This window comes from Amphimedon queenslandica, unplaced genomic scaffold (genome assembly GCF_000090795.2).
Source record: "Amphimedon queenslandica unplaced genomic scaffold, v1.1 AMPQUscaffold_12895, whole genome shotgun sequence".
Taxonomy (NCBI): Eukaryota; Metazoa; Porifera; class Demospongiae; order Haplosclerida; family Niphatidae; genus Amphimedon; species Amphimedon queenslandica.
Genome location: NW_003546869.1, coordinates 33,362 through 46,145, shown reverse-complemented (window position 1 = coordinate 46,145; position 12,784 = coordinate 33,362). Strand labels below are relative to the sequence as shown.

At 34.4% G+C, this 12,784-nt stretch overlaps 1 protein-coding gene and 1 long non-coding RNA gene across 5 annotated transcripts in view; both read right to left on the bottom strand.

The window, feature by feature from the left end:
• Positions 1-6,291, bottom strand: part of LOC105314472 (uncharacterized) — an 8,009-nt gene extending 1,718 nt beyond the window's left edge. The window contains exons 1-8 of one of the 3 annotated variants that reach the window (XR_002186956.1): positions 6,254-6,291; positions 4,429-4,554; positions 4,226-4,311; positions 4,123-4,158; positions 3,888-3,981; positions 3,742-3,826; positions 2,489-2,564; positions 316-372 (exon numbers count right to left, since the gene is read on the bottom strand). Coding sequence is in view for 1 of the 3 variants with exons in the window: in XM_020002520.1 (XP_019858079.1) it covers positions 316-372; positions 417-432 (73 nt within the window). In the remaining 2 variants the exon portion in view is untranslated. Of the gene's footprint in view, positions 1-315; positions 373-416; positions 474-2,488; positions 2,565-3,741; positions 3,827-3,887; positions 3,982-4,122; positions 4,159-4,225; positions 4,312-4,428; positions 4,555-6,253 lie in introns of those variants that run through there. The other 2 variants (XM_020002520.1, XR_002186955.1) reach the window with 2 other exon arrangements.
• Positions 6,292-6,404: 113 nt separating this feature from the next.
• LOC109586340 (uncharacterized) overlaps positions 6,405-12,784 on the bottom strand; it is a 7,985-nt gene continuing 1,605 nt past the window's right edge. The window contains exons 2-10 of one of the 2 annotated variants that reach the window (XR_002186957.1): positions 9,067-9,210; positions 7,778-7,887; positions 7,644-7,673; positions 7,467-7,566; positions 7,149-7,221; positions 7,000-7,076; positions 6,845-6,948; positions 6,582-6,668; positions 6,405-6,497 (exon numbers count right to left, since the gene is read on the bottom strand). This is a non-coding gene — a long non-coding RNA (uncharacterized LOC109586340). The remainder of the gene's footprint in view (positions 6,498-6,581; positions 6,669-6,844; positions 6,949-6,999; positions 7,077-7,148; positions 7,222-7,466; positions 7,567-7,643; positions 7,674-7,777; positions 7,888-9,066; positions 9,211-12,784) is intronic. The other variant, XR_002186958.1, reaches the window with a different exon arrangement.

Genomic DNA, 12,784 nt, shown 5'->3' with positions numbered 1-12,784 from the left:
CAGAGAGCATTCATGAAGGTGAGAGATAAGCGCCCTGGGTAGACTATATCATGCAAAATAAAGGGCAACTATTGCTGCAGTTTCATGAGATGGCAAAGTATAGTTTACCTAGATAAAACAAGTGCCACAAAATGGGTGGTGCCAATCATTAATAGAACTTTTAATCAGTAAGCTTAAACTTTAAACGTAACAATTTTCTCAAACACACACTCTCTTTTGCCCTGATATTATTTTGAGCTATTGGTACTAGCTGCATACCTCATTCTACACAGCTCGAGACATACACTTACTCACTGCTAGAATAAAAGAACTTACTATTACGTGTAGCTGTTCCTCTTCTTACAGCTCTAGTATCACCATCAGTTGCTTCTCCTAGTAACAATAGATACACTTACTGCTAGCATAAAAGAACTCACTATTACGTGTAGCCATTCCTCTTCCTACAGGTCTAGTCTCACCATCAGTTGCTTCTCCTAGTAACAATAGATACACGTGTAGTGAACTCATGACATCACATCTCATGCATATTCATGATATCTCTTAATATATATTGCATGTTGTGTTTTATAATTGATCAGTGTTTGGGTGTCAAGTCAACTCGAGGTAAATGTGAGCGCTCTATGGCAAGCAGCATATCTGCTTCCCTATCACTAGCTGCAACACACATATACTCATACGCTAAATTGGTGACCCGGACGGCCCTGTCCACTCACTGCTGCTAAAAAAGTATGCTCAAAAAGTAATTTTTGCTGCTAAAAAAGTAACAAAACGCAAACCTAAAGCAGTAAAGACAGTAGCCAATTATTTATGACTATGTGGATGTTACTATTAAAATAACAAAATTTGTAGTTCGTATTGCCAGATAGTTGAGACAAATCTGTGAATTAAAAGAACAAAGATAAACCCAATTTAAGCACTATTAATATTAATTTGATCAAAGAATATGTTGTACTGTCTTACAAGAGTTACTAAATGTCATTTTTTAATTATGTAATGTAGTGAATTTACAATTAACCTAATAAACTTATATACTATATCTTGGTGCAGTCATTGACAAAAGGTCTCAGAAAGCTCAAGAACTAAAACTATGCAAATTGTAAACTAATTTTCAAAAATGAAAATTACATGAATGTATTAGAACAAAGCCACAAAATATTAAAGAGTACAAATTTTTACGTTGAGTACTCTCTAACTACAGTAGTGGCCCTACTTGTACATGTATGCCTGAACACATTAATTAACTCATGCAAAAGAAGTGGTGACTGCATAAAACGTTTATTGTTTCACAAGTATACACTTTCAGTCAGAGAATGACTACACAATATGGATCTGATTTATCACAGCAATTTACATTAAAAATTAAATATAACATGAATTAATAATTGCATAGTATTAAGAAAACAATTTTTTGTGATAAAAATATTAATAATAGATGTAACAGTGCACACGATTTTAGGAAGACCTAAGACTTTGCTTTGAGGTTTTAAAAATTAACATTACTTTTACCGTAATTGAGCAAAGCCCACTAAGACGAGAAAGATGTTGTCTGTACGGGGATAGGGTCGTCCAACTAATACTAAAGTTAAGTAGCCTAATCTTCATTAAAAGTGGGTGTGGTCACAATGAATTAAAATGGCGGCTATCAGCAAGTCTGGGCTTATTTGCAGCAAATGCTCAGCAAGATTAGACTAAACTGAGTCCAAATTCTTCGCTAGCAGTAAGATGGGTCATAAAGCACAACAATAGAGTGGCTCAGGGGCTGAGCCCTTCAATGTTTTACATTCTTCTACTTTGGTTTATCATTACTAGCTTTTGAAAAAGAATAACACATAAAGCTCCAATTTCATAATAATTACTTGCATCAAATAAGACCAAATGAGAGTTAAATTTTAGCTGATAAAAATTAAACGGACATAACTCAGAAAGAACAAAAATACACAAAAAAGAAAGAGAGAAATAAAACAGATTAATGAACTATAAGGATTATATGAAGTCTAGGACTGTAGGAGAAGATATGTACATGTACATGTAACCAAACACTCATCTTTATTACAATGGTACATACAACACAATCACACAATGGTATTATAGTACACACATACAACGGTACTCTCAAACATCACACACATACCACCACATTCACAAAATACAGAAAAACAAAAAAAAGCAAAAATTATTAATCATAAGTACAAGTCAACAACGAGAAATAAAAGGCAGTTATTAGAGTAGGCCATGTTAATGTTAAATGTACTAATTCAATATTAATCATCACAAAGTGTTGTCTGCTTCAACATTTTTCTAAAGAATATTGTGTGCCACGACTGGTATCACCTGCATGTGTGTGTTACAGTAACTGTATTAAATGCTAGGTGTGAGAATAGCAGGACTGTTATTAAAACTGAAAATAACTAACAATCTTGTACATGTACAAGCAGAATCTATAAATGTACATGCATACTTTAATCATTACTAGTTACTACTAACTCACAGTTAATGATGACTCTGCACTGCTAAACGATTAGATGATGTAACATTCAAAAAACTGGCAAGGAAATTTAGGCAACCTACAGTAGATAAGGGAGGAGCATAAGTGTACATGTTCAAATCAGAGTAGACTCAGAACAACTCATTTCCACCAAAATATGTCACCATATAATGTGTATGGTAATAATAAATGTAAATTTAGTTAAAATCAACTGACATGTAGGCTATTTCAAAGTTAACTATGTACATGTACAAGAATATTAAAGATAGGGTAATACTGATAGGATTTACCAGTATGAGTAGCGACAGCAAATAAATTGATTACTATTAGAAAAGGCTCTAGAATGATCAATTTATTCAAGCAAGTTGCAAATGCAAGCCTCTGTCAGTACATATTGTCATAATAGTGTTGAATAAAGTGAGAAGTATTGTATATAGTGTCAGTGCAAGTGCATGCCACTAACATAAACTGAGTGTCATAGTGTGAATGAACAGCAAAATTTATTTCCGGCTAAATGAGATAAATTTCATCAAAATTATAATTATTAGAAAATGATGGATTCAACAAAGTTTCACTTAAACGCATATTAAATGTGTACATGTAGACACCATGGAATGCATGTGATTATTAAGTCACAGCTTAGGCAAGCCTTGTATGACTTGTTGGATCAATTCATTTATTTATTTTGAGCATTAGGGTGCATAGCATACACATGCAAGGTAAAAGATGTAGGACATGTACACTTAAGGGCATGAGTGGAGGGAAAACAATTATACAATAAAATCAAGCTGACTTGTATCTGCAAAAGCATTGCACAGCTGAAAGCTGTACCATGCCATAGTCAGCTTTGTCCTTTAATTTATATCACACATGAAATTACATGCCATATTCAATAATTTTATAAATTAGATCACAAAATTTTGAAACCTAAATTTCTACCACATTAATTTCATACTATGGTGACGGCATTAACATAAATTTCTGAGTGTGCAATATTGGTACCTGTAATATCTGATACAGTAGTATGTATAACTATATACAAAGATCAAGTGTTTATAATAATTAGCTCAGGCTACTGATATTCGCATCATGTGTGAATTTGGATGTTTACCAGTAGTTACACTTGGCATTGCTATTAAATTTTTCTTTCTCAAAACAATTATTATTTATAATTTATGAAGACAACATAATGAACAAGATAATTTTGGTAAAAAACTTTAATTAACCATTGGCAATAGTTAGCCAACTGCACTTACAGTCTGGTCATAAGAGACTTGCTTTTCAGTGATATACCTCACGTTTTTTATAAGACTGAACAGTACATGCATGATCTGGGCCAAACTAAATGTGAGAGAAAACAGTTAAGTAACCTAGATGGCCTGGTATTAACATTACTGCATACTTTAGTCCTATAGATATTGTATGCTTTTCTCTTATTTTGCTTAGCTTCAGCAAATGCTGCAATGTGAGTCAATGAGTTGGCAAGAAGATGATGACTAGAGAAGAGAGGGAGGGAGGTAGAGAAAGTGGGATGGAGAGAGAGAGGGAAAGAGAGAGGGGGAAGGGAAGGAGAAGGCAAAACAAGGAGAAAAGGATAAGATAAGATGTACATGTACATGTATCTTATCATTACTAACATTGTGGCTACAGTAATTGATTGACTTCCATGAAACCTAATGAACAGATACAAGAACAAACATAGCCAGCCTTAATTCTCTTGAATTGTATATACTAGCTCACTTGTTTTGTAATCTAAGAGCACTTTCCAGATATGCCTGACTTTCTTCATAATGACCAGCATTACTCAGTAGTAAACCAATGTAAAACTACTCAAAGAAATTAAAATAAATAATAACAGTTATGACACAAAATTTACAATACTTTTAAACAATACATGTACATGTGTATGATGAAACAAGAGAACTTGATAAAACAATACTTACATCAACATTAGACATTTCAGGATGATCCTCACCATGTGTTAACATTATTAGATACCTAACTCTATACAGTAATCTCAACGCCACAACATTCCTCTAAGCCCCACAGCAATACTAAGCCAAATGGAACTATATAAAGAAAAAAATCAGTGGTGGGCTTAGTCGTTGAAATTATCATGATCATGGTTTCCCACAGGATTTTGACATAATGCTCTCAGTGAATTTTTAAAGTTGTTCCAAATGTTGATAAAATATATCACAATGTACTTTCCCAAAATTTAATCAAACATTGCAAAGGTAAAATTTTTATTAAACTTTGTGATACATATAGAAGTTCTAATACTGTGTAAAAATTTTAAGCAGACTCTAATCAAAATTTGGATTTTTATAAATTTTAAAACTTGCTTTAAAATTGGATCAAAGACATGGTACATGGTATTTGGCCAGAATTTGCCAAAAACAACTTAGGAGAAAATTCTCTGTGTTTATAATTTTCTGATCACATGTCCATATGTTGTACAGAAAGTTGAAGCTCATTCTGATCAAAATCAGATTTTCATTAATTTTTAAATTTTGCTAAAAAAGGGGCCAATACCAAAGAATTTGGTTTTTGACCAAATTTTGCCAAAAATTGCTCAAAGAGACATGTTTCTGATACATATACATGTCCTAATGATGTATCAAAGTTTGAGCTCATTCTGATCAAATTTGGATTTTTTATGAATTTCAAAGGCTTGTCAGCTCATAAAGCATGCCTTTTAGCTCACTTAGCATGCTTTGTGGGGAACTAATAGTGCGATAAATTTATAATAAATATTGTGTGTGTGGCCAGTTATTAATAACTAACATAGGCTGATATAGAGCTGCAGTGGTCCACTCCAAGCAGTCTCTCATACATAATGACAGTTTTGTGCTGATATGATATTGCCTGAAGATGAAAAAAGAGAGAGATAAAATGTAGCAAGTCAATTTAAAATTAAATTTCAATTGAGTAAATAATTAATTGCTACCTTGTAAAGAAATTAAAATATTAATAAAGTTTTAAAGCGTTTTAAACTAAAGTCTGTTGAGTTTCATTTGACTTAGTGATTTTTAACGACCTGGGGGTGTAGTCCCCTGGTCATTCCTACATGTATATTTGATTTCACCCACATGCGATGCTTGTATATTTGTATGTCCACACTTACATTTCTTCTATACATGTTGTATTGGAGAAATAAGAAAATTCATAAGCCTTAGCAAACACCCTCCCACGCTCCTTTAAGTAGTCAGAGCAAACAAAATGGTGGCATACACATAGGACAAAGTTATAAGTTCTGAAGCAAAAGAACATATGTACAGTCTCAAGACCTTTCTTGAAGGATTAGAAGGTAGAGAACCTCTTTAAGTTTTAATAAGAACCCAGCTGTACATGCAAGGTGGTGAAATCAATTATAGTAATACTTTACACTGTTACGCTTGTTTGTAATAACTTTTGATAGTCCAGGAATTTAGAAATTTTGTTTGTGCCATTAGAATTGCTAGGTCCATCCCTTGATTAGAAATAAGGAACGGATCAAAATGACATGGCCTTAGCCTTTTTTGGATGTCCCTCTATAAACTCAATGACATACCTTGACCAAAATTACACAGCTAGAACAGCCAAATCAAATTCAGCTTCTATTATTAATTGATAACAACCAGGGATCAGGTGAAAGTGAATAGACTTTAGAACATGCATAACATCTTAACTCGGTATCAGTCATTTAAACTAAACTACATACACAACCAGTCAATACATTAACATGTACATGGCATGCACATACATGTAGTTACATGCACCACTAACTAGTTTACTGTCTCCTAGAGCATGATGAATTTGTGCAATAACTCTATATATAATAATACAATGGAATATATAAGTACTTAAATGACACCACTCACTTATAAAAGTTTGCTATGTTGACATGTAGTGGCCCAAAGACTTGAGCAAACAATTGCACAGCTTCAGATAGATAGTCAAGAGCAACTTCAATATTACCAGACTGCAACTGAACCTGAGCCAACTCATACAAACCAGAGGCTTCAAGAGGCTGGGGGGATTGAGGGAAAGACAAGTTAAGATAAAAAGAAAATTAGAAATACAATAAAATTGTTGAAGATTGAAGTACACATACATGTAAAAGACAATATACCGTCAATCTCAAAATTTTTCACTGTGATTTTAATTTCACTGGATTAAATTCCAAAAAAAATTAGATCACCTACATAATTATATGCCACATTCAATAATACATGACACAGTCGTATTTGGTAAAATTAAATAACAGCATCATTTAAAAACACAAAAGTTTCTACCACATAAATTCCCTAAACTACGGTATATATTGTGTAGCAAAAGTGACAGTACAAAGCAGTAATAAATGAAGTTTTGTCTCACTTTAAAATCAGTGTGCTTAACAACAGGTACAATACAGGCAAGATCACCTTCATTGAATGGAGCAGTCAAGGAAAATTTGTAATCCTTCAATGTAATCTGTACTCCTGATAAGGGGTGCAGTCAATGAATATTAATGAGGTATGATGCCATCTAACCTGTTTTGTTACAGAATTCCCTGAGAAGAGAGACTTTGCTAACACCACAAGTAGTACACATGTGAGTTACAGAATTACTAGAGAAAGAGATAGACATTTAAGTACATGTACATCATTAAATATTGTTTATTCCGTTATTATTAGCTTACTATTCCAATGTGTACAGGAAATGCTGAAGTACATCTTCCACTAACAGTTTCCATAACTTTCCTTAAGACAAGTCTAAACAAAATATATCATCAACGTACTGTACATGTACAATTTGCGTATTATCAATTGCAGCTATTGTACAAAGTAAAAGGTAAAGTAAACATATACTGCATATGGCCTTTGATCATGATAAATGCACTGCAATGGCTCCATACATTAATAGTAACAATACAGTCATTACATGTTCATGTACATGTAGAGTGAATGCACATTATGCTCTGTATGTCACACATGCTTTAAAAGATATAGCACAATACCTTTTCCAGCAGATGTAGTTTTAGTGACTGGACCACTAGCACCACCACCACCACTTCCTCCTCCCTTCTTCTTCTTGGACTTCTTTTTTGTAGCAGCAACCTGAGAGGGAGAGAGAGAGAGAGAGGACCAATGATAGAACTGGAGAGTAGGAGACAAAAGTACTGTACAGTACTTACTTCATCAGAAACAATCTCTTCAGTATCAGTCTAAAAAATAAAAAAGAGCAAAGTCAAATAATGACAAAATTAAAGTTACATGTACATTATGTACAAATGTATTGTTAGTGTACTATTATCACTGCATATCTTACTAGTAAACAGTTGAGGAAATAAGTCACATAGGCTGACACACGGTTCAATGGAGTCGTTAATAAAAGCTTCCTGAATCTCTTCTTAGTATCATCTCAGTAACACAGATCCTCTACGAGATAATATACATGTACATGCATAAGCAAACATACAACTCTAGTGTCATTAATGTAAAATGATGGCAAATCTGTGTGGAGAAATTGCTGATACAGTACGTCCTCGATTATCCGTACCTCTTTTATCCAAACCCTTGTTTATCCAAACGCATGGCTGCCTCTAATGCCCATGCTCAGACAAGTTAATTTATTAATAACCGGTTAAAATGGCTGCTGCAGCAAGGAGCTTACGGAGCTTAACAAGAGAAGTACCGTATACTGGGAAATTTTCAAGTAGCCAAATTTTTGCGAATTTCACGTTTTTTGCTTCATCGCAAAAATTAAAATCACGAAATTGTAAATTTCGTGTGCCACGTGGTGGAGTTTATAGGCTGTTTGCAAAAATATTATTTCATGAAATCTTACAAATGCAAAATTCGTGAAAATTTAGCGGCGTGAAAATATCCCAGTATACGGTACCATTAAAAAGAAGCCTGAGATGCTCTGGGAGTTAAAGAATGGAAAGTCATACTCATTTCAGTTTCAGAAAAGTATAGGATAGGTCGGGCTACTGTATTCTGTGCTGTATTTCACTTATCCAGACTATAGAGGATATGCGTGCTAGGTATATCCATAACTTGTAAGTACCGTATATCCAACCCACACAGTAAATTGGCCGCCATGTTGGACATCAAGTTTATTAAGAGTTCAATGGGGGAAAACTCATTTTCTTGCCTTGCTACCTTCTTGAGGCCTTTTTCGGAAGCTTAGAAAGCATACTGAGGCTTTAATGGGTCTAGTAGTCACCTGAAAGATTGCTATCAAGAAATAAAGAGCGGTTTCCTGGTACCAAGCCTTTTCCTATCTTTTCTCCATTGCTGCCAATGCAAAGTTGACGTCCAACAAACTAATTTCTTTCTTGAAAGTTATTACGGCATGCAATGAATACATTTATTTTGCAATGAATACACTTAGCATGTATATCCTCTATTCAGCTATCTGAACATCTCTCCCAATAGAGGTGCACAAAGGTGTTCGGATAATCTAGGACGTACTGTACCAAATTAGCTACTACTACATGTACAAGGAACTAATGAATCGCCAAAAAATTGCCAAAATTATATTTTGGCAAAACTGCTAAACCCACAAAACTGCTAGGACAAGTACCATTGCATGTCAGGAATTAGTTGACTCACATGTAAGTGGTCCAGATCTTCCCTTGACTTGGCTACCATTGCAATCTTCCCAATATAACGATTATTGATACCCCTTGAGTGGAGGAGGCATTTCAATGAGGTGCCATCAATTGGTGATATATTAAGATATATACAGTCTCTCACCTACAGGTGTAAAACAATCATTAGTATATACATGTACAGTATAGCTGCATGGTTTATCATGGCCTCAAATTCATAATCTTTGAAATTAACATTCATGATTTAATTTTTTTTTTAATATTTAATTGATGTTCACAAATGTAGTGGACCTGCACAAAAATTAATTCCATACTTTAAAAAAACAAAATTTATGCAATAACAGTAAAAAAATCTAAAATTAGACTAAAAATTATAAAGCATTTACAGAAAAATTTTCATGCTACAAGTAGAAAATATAATGTAAACCAAACATAGTATGAAATATGCAACAAAAGAAAGTTAATATACCACTGGCGCAGGGCACCTTTTTTTCAGGGATGTAAATGTGGCAGATTTCGAGACTGTTTGAAGATTCACAAAAACTAATTCGGCAAAAATCAAATTATTACGTTACAAGATGATAAGAGACGGTTTAAATTCACGATAATTAAATCTGCAAAATAGATCTTTAGGCCAATTTGTGAAATTTACAGCCCTGTACCCTATGGTACACATACATGTACTTACAAATTTAGGTACAGCATTCTTTGTTAAAAGTACAAATTATTAAATGGGGTACCTCTAACCACAGAATAGCATGTACATGTATGTCTGTCAGCAGTTAATCAACAGAACAAGTGACTGTATAAAACGTGCATTGTTTCACAAGTATACACTACAAACAATGTTGACTACACAATTAATCACAACAAATATTACATACATGTACATGTGTATAGCAAATAAATTATAATACTTGCAAATAACAATTTCTCTTTTTTGTTATAAAAAATAATAATAGATTGCACACACTTTTAGGAAAACCTCAGACATTGAGTTGAGGTTGTACAAATTAACATTACAGTCATTTAGTTTATCTTTACTAGCTTTCAAATAAGAATAAGACATGAACAAGAAAAACACACAAAAAGACAGAAATAAAACAGAGAGCATTTATGAAGGTAAGAGATATGGGCCTGGGTAGACTATATCATGCAAAAGAAAGGGCAACTATTGCCATCATACTTTGCAGTTTCATGAGATGGCAAAGTATAGTTTACATAGATAAAACAAGTGCCACAAAATGGGTGGTGCCAATCACTAATAGTTTACTCAATAAGCTTAAACTTTAAACATAACAATGTTCCCAAACACACACTCTCTTACCCTGATTATTTTGAGCTATTGGTACTAGCTGCATACCTCATTCTACACAGCTCCAGACATCATTACTTGCCATGTTATAGTACAAAAACATGGCAGTACAATAGTAAGGCATTAGCTACCTTATGAGTTGTTCCTTGCCTTAGAGATAATTTTTAGTTGGCTGGAAAACCAATGTGTAAGTTCTGCGCCTATAGTCAGTCTACACAAAGGCGCTACACAATTGTGAAAGGGTCCTCCTATGGCTTCACTTCCTGATACGTCACTGATGAAAAGATATTCATTGCCAATGGCTTATGAATATAATTAAAATCATTCAAAATTTGAACCACGTGTAGCTGATAAGCTCTGATAAGCTGATAATGAGGCAATTTCTGAAAAACATAGCAAGTTTGAGGGGAATTTTACCTGAATAAAAGAAGACCCAGCAACTGAGGAGTCTCACAATGTATTGAGCAAAGTACAGTACCAGACCCTTTGGCAAAAGCCCAGCACCCCTGTGAATGATTTGCACAAAAATCAAAGTTGCTTTGTGGCTAAAAAGTGAAGATGGTGGCTGTGCTAGTAGATGTGTATCTCCTAAACAGAAGCACAGATGAAGCTCATTCTGGATAATAGCAAGGAGGAGATTGGTTCTATCTGTATATGGTAAAATAAGGAGAACAGCTCTTGTATATCAAGGATTTTGGGTCGCCTAATTGTGGCCAAGTTTACGGCACTTTTTCTACAGCTATATCTGCTCCATTGAGATTGAAACTAGCAGGACATGTAGACTACACCTTCCTAGGTCTATGGAAAGACTTTAGAGGTTCCAGGTAGTCTGTGAATGATTTACACAAAAATCGAAGTCACACAATTCTTATTAAACAAATAATTTTCACGGTGGCATATCTTTGCTTAAACTTCGCACATGAAAACCAAACTTGTTTCTTTGTAACAAGCAACTTCTCTACTCTTAATGGTGCTAGTTACAGCACTGTTCAAGTATGTATGTAAGAGAAATAAGTAAAATAGTATGGTATCCATTACAGCATGAGGGAAACCATATGATTTCCTACACTTCCAGTGTTCAGAGAAGTGTAGTGCCTTCGTGTAGACTGAGTATAGTTTTGACCAGAATATAGAGCTCTTACGCAGAGGTATCCTCCATCTCACTTCAAGGTATGGCTCTGGCTCAATAGTGGTAACCACTCCCAAATCAATTAATGTAACACTTTACACAGCCTCGATTGTAGCTTACTTGTCACTACTGTTGAAGCTAATCTTATGGAACATAAAAAGACTCCAAGCCCTTAGTGATCTTTACCATCTGGATGAAGCCTATACTGCTTTATTAATAATGCAGGATTAAATGTCACTATGAATGAGAGCCTTCAATCAATAACGAAAAAAGAAATATACTGTGCCCGGACACTCTTTCTTGCAATAACTATATCTTTGTACCCATTGACACAAATTCGGCATTCTACTTTCACACATAAAGAAAAAGGTTATGTCAATTAAAGTCTTTCTTCTAAGGGTGAAAAGGTAAATATACTTAGTATAGTTACAATTATAGTTTGGCTATAAGTATAGTCACCTACATATTACAAAAGGGAAGCCAAACAATAGATTTCTATCCTATTACTTGTCAACAATCAATGACATTGGAAATCGTACTTTAATGACTTAAAGAACTTAAAGAAAGAAAAATTCATTATACTACAACTCCCAACTTATTTTATGTGACTAAAAAGTTTTTGGCTTCACAAACTTTGCAAGAAAGAAATTAGTAACGCGGTAGCGTTACTTAGTAGGATTCACCCCCAAACAAAATGGCTGCCACAAATTTTGCAGCCTTGCTATACCGGGAAAACGAGCTCCTATGCTTACCAGACTTTATAGAGGACCTTATCTTGACCAGAGGACTCCAATGGTACAACTAGCGTGGCTCTAGACCTTGTCAAAGCAAAAAGTCAAAAATTGGCCGTTTTGTTCAGCCACCTTTTTCATCTTCATCATCAAGTCATAAGTCCTGTCAATCCAGTTGTCGGTGTGTATCTCAGTATCAGTTGGTGCTATAAGAATAATTCTTACACCAATCTACTCCAACACTCTATGCGCAGGTCCATGTCCCATCAGATCATTCTTCAAGTAAGGAAAAAGTGATACTGTGACAGCTGGATCGAGCCATCTTAGCTGCATGCCGCCATTTTGTTAATTAAAGAAGCATGTGCTCCAAAATTTGGGTGTGGTCGCGCATGCTCAGATAGATCTGCAGCTCTGGAAGAAGCAAGTTATTTTCTTACCAAGCTTTGCTTGGAATCAATTTACAGCAATCAGTAGATGTACTTTAGTGGAGGTTTCCAGCTAAAAGAAGGTATTGATTTTACATGTTACTGTTTTATCAAGTGTG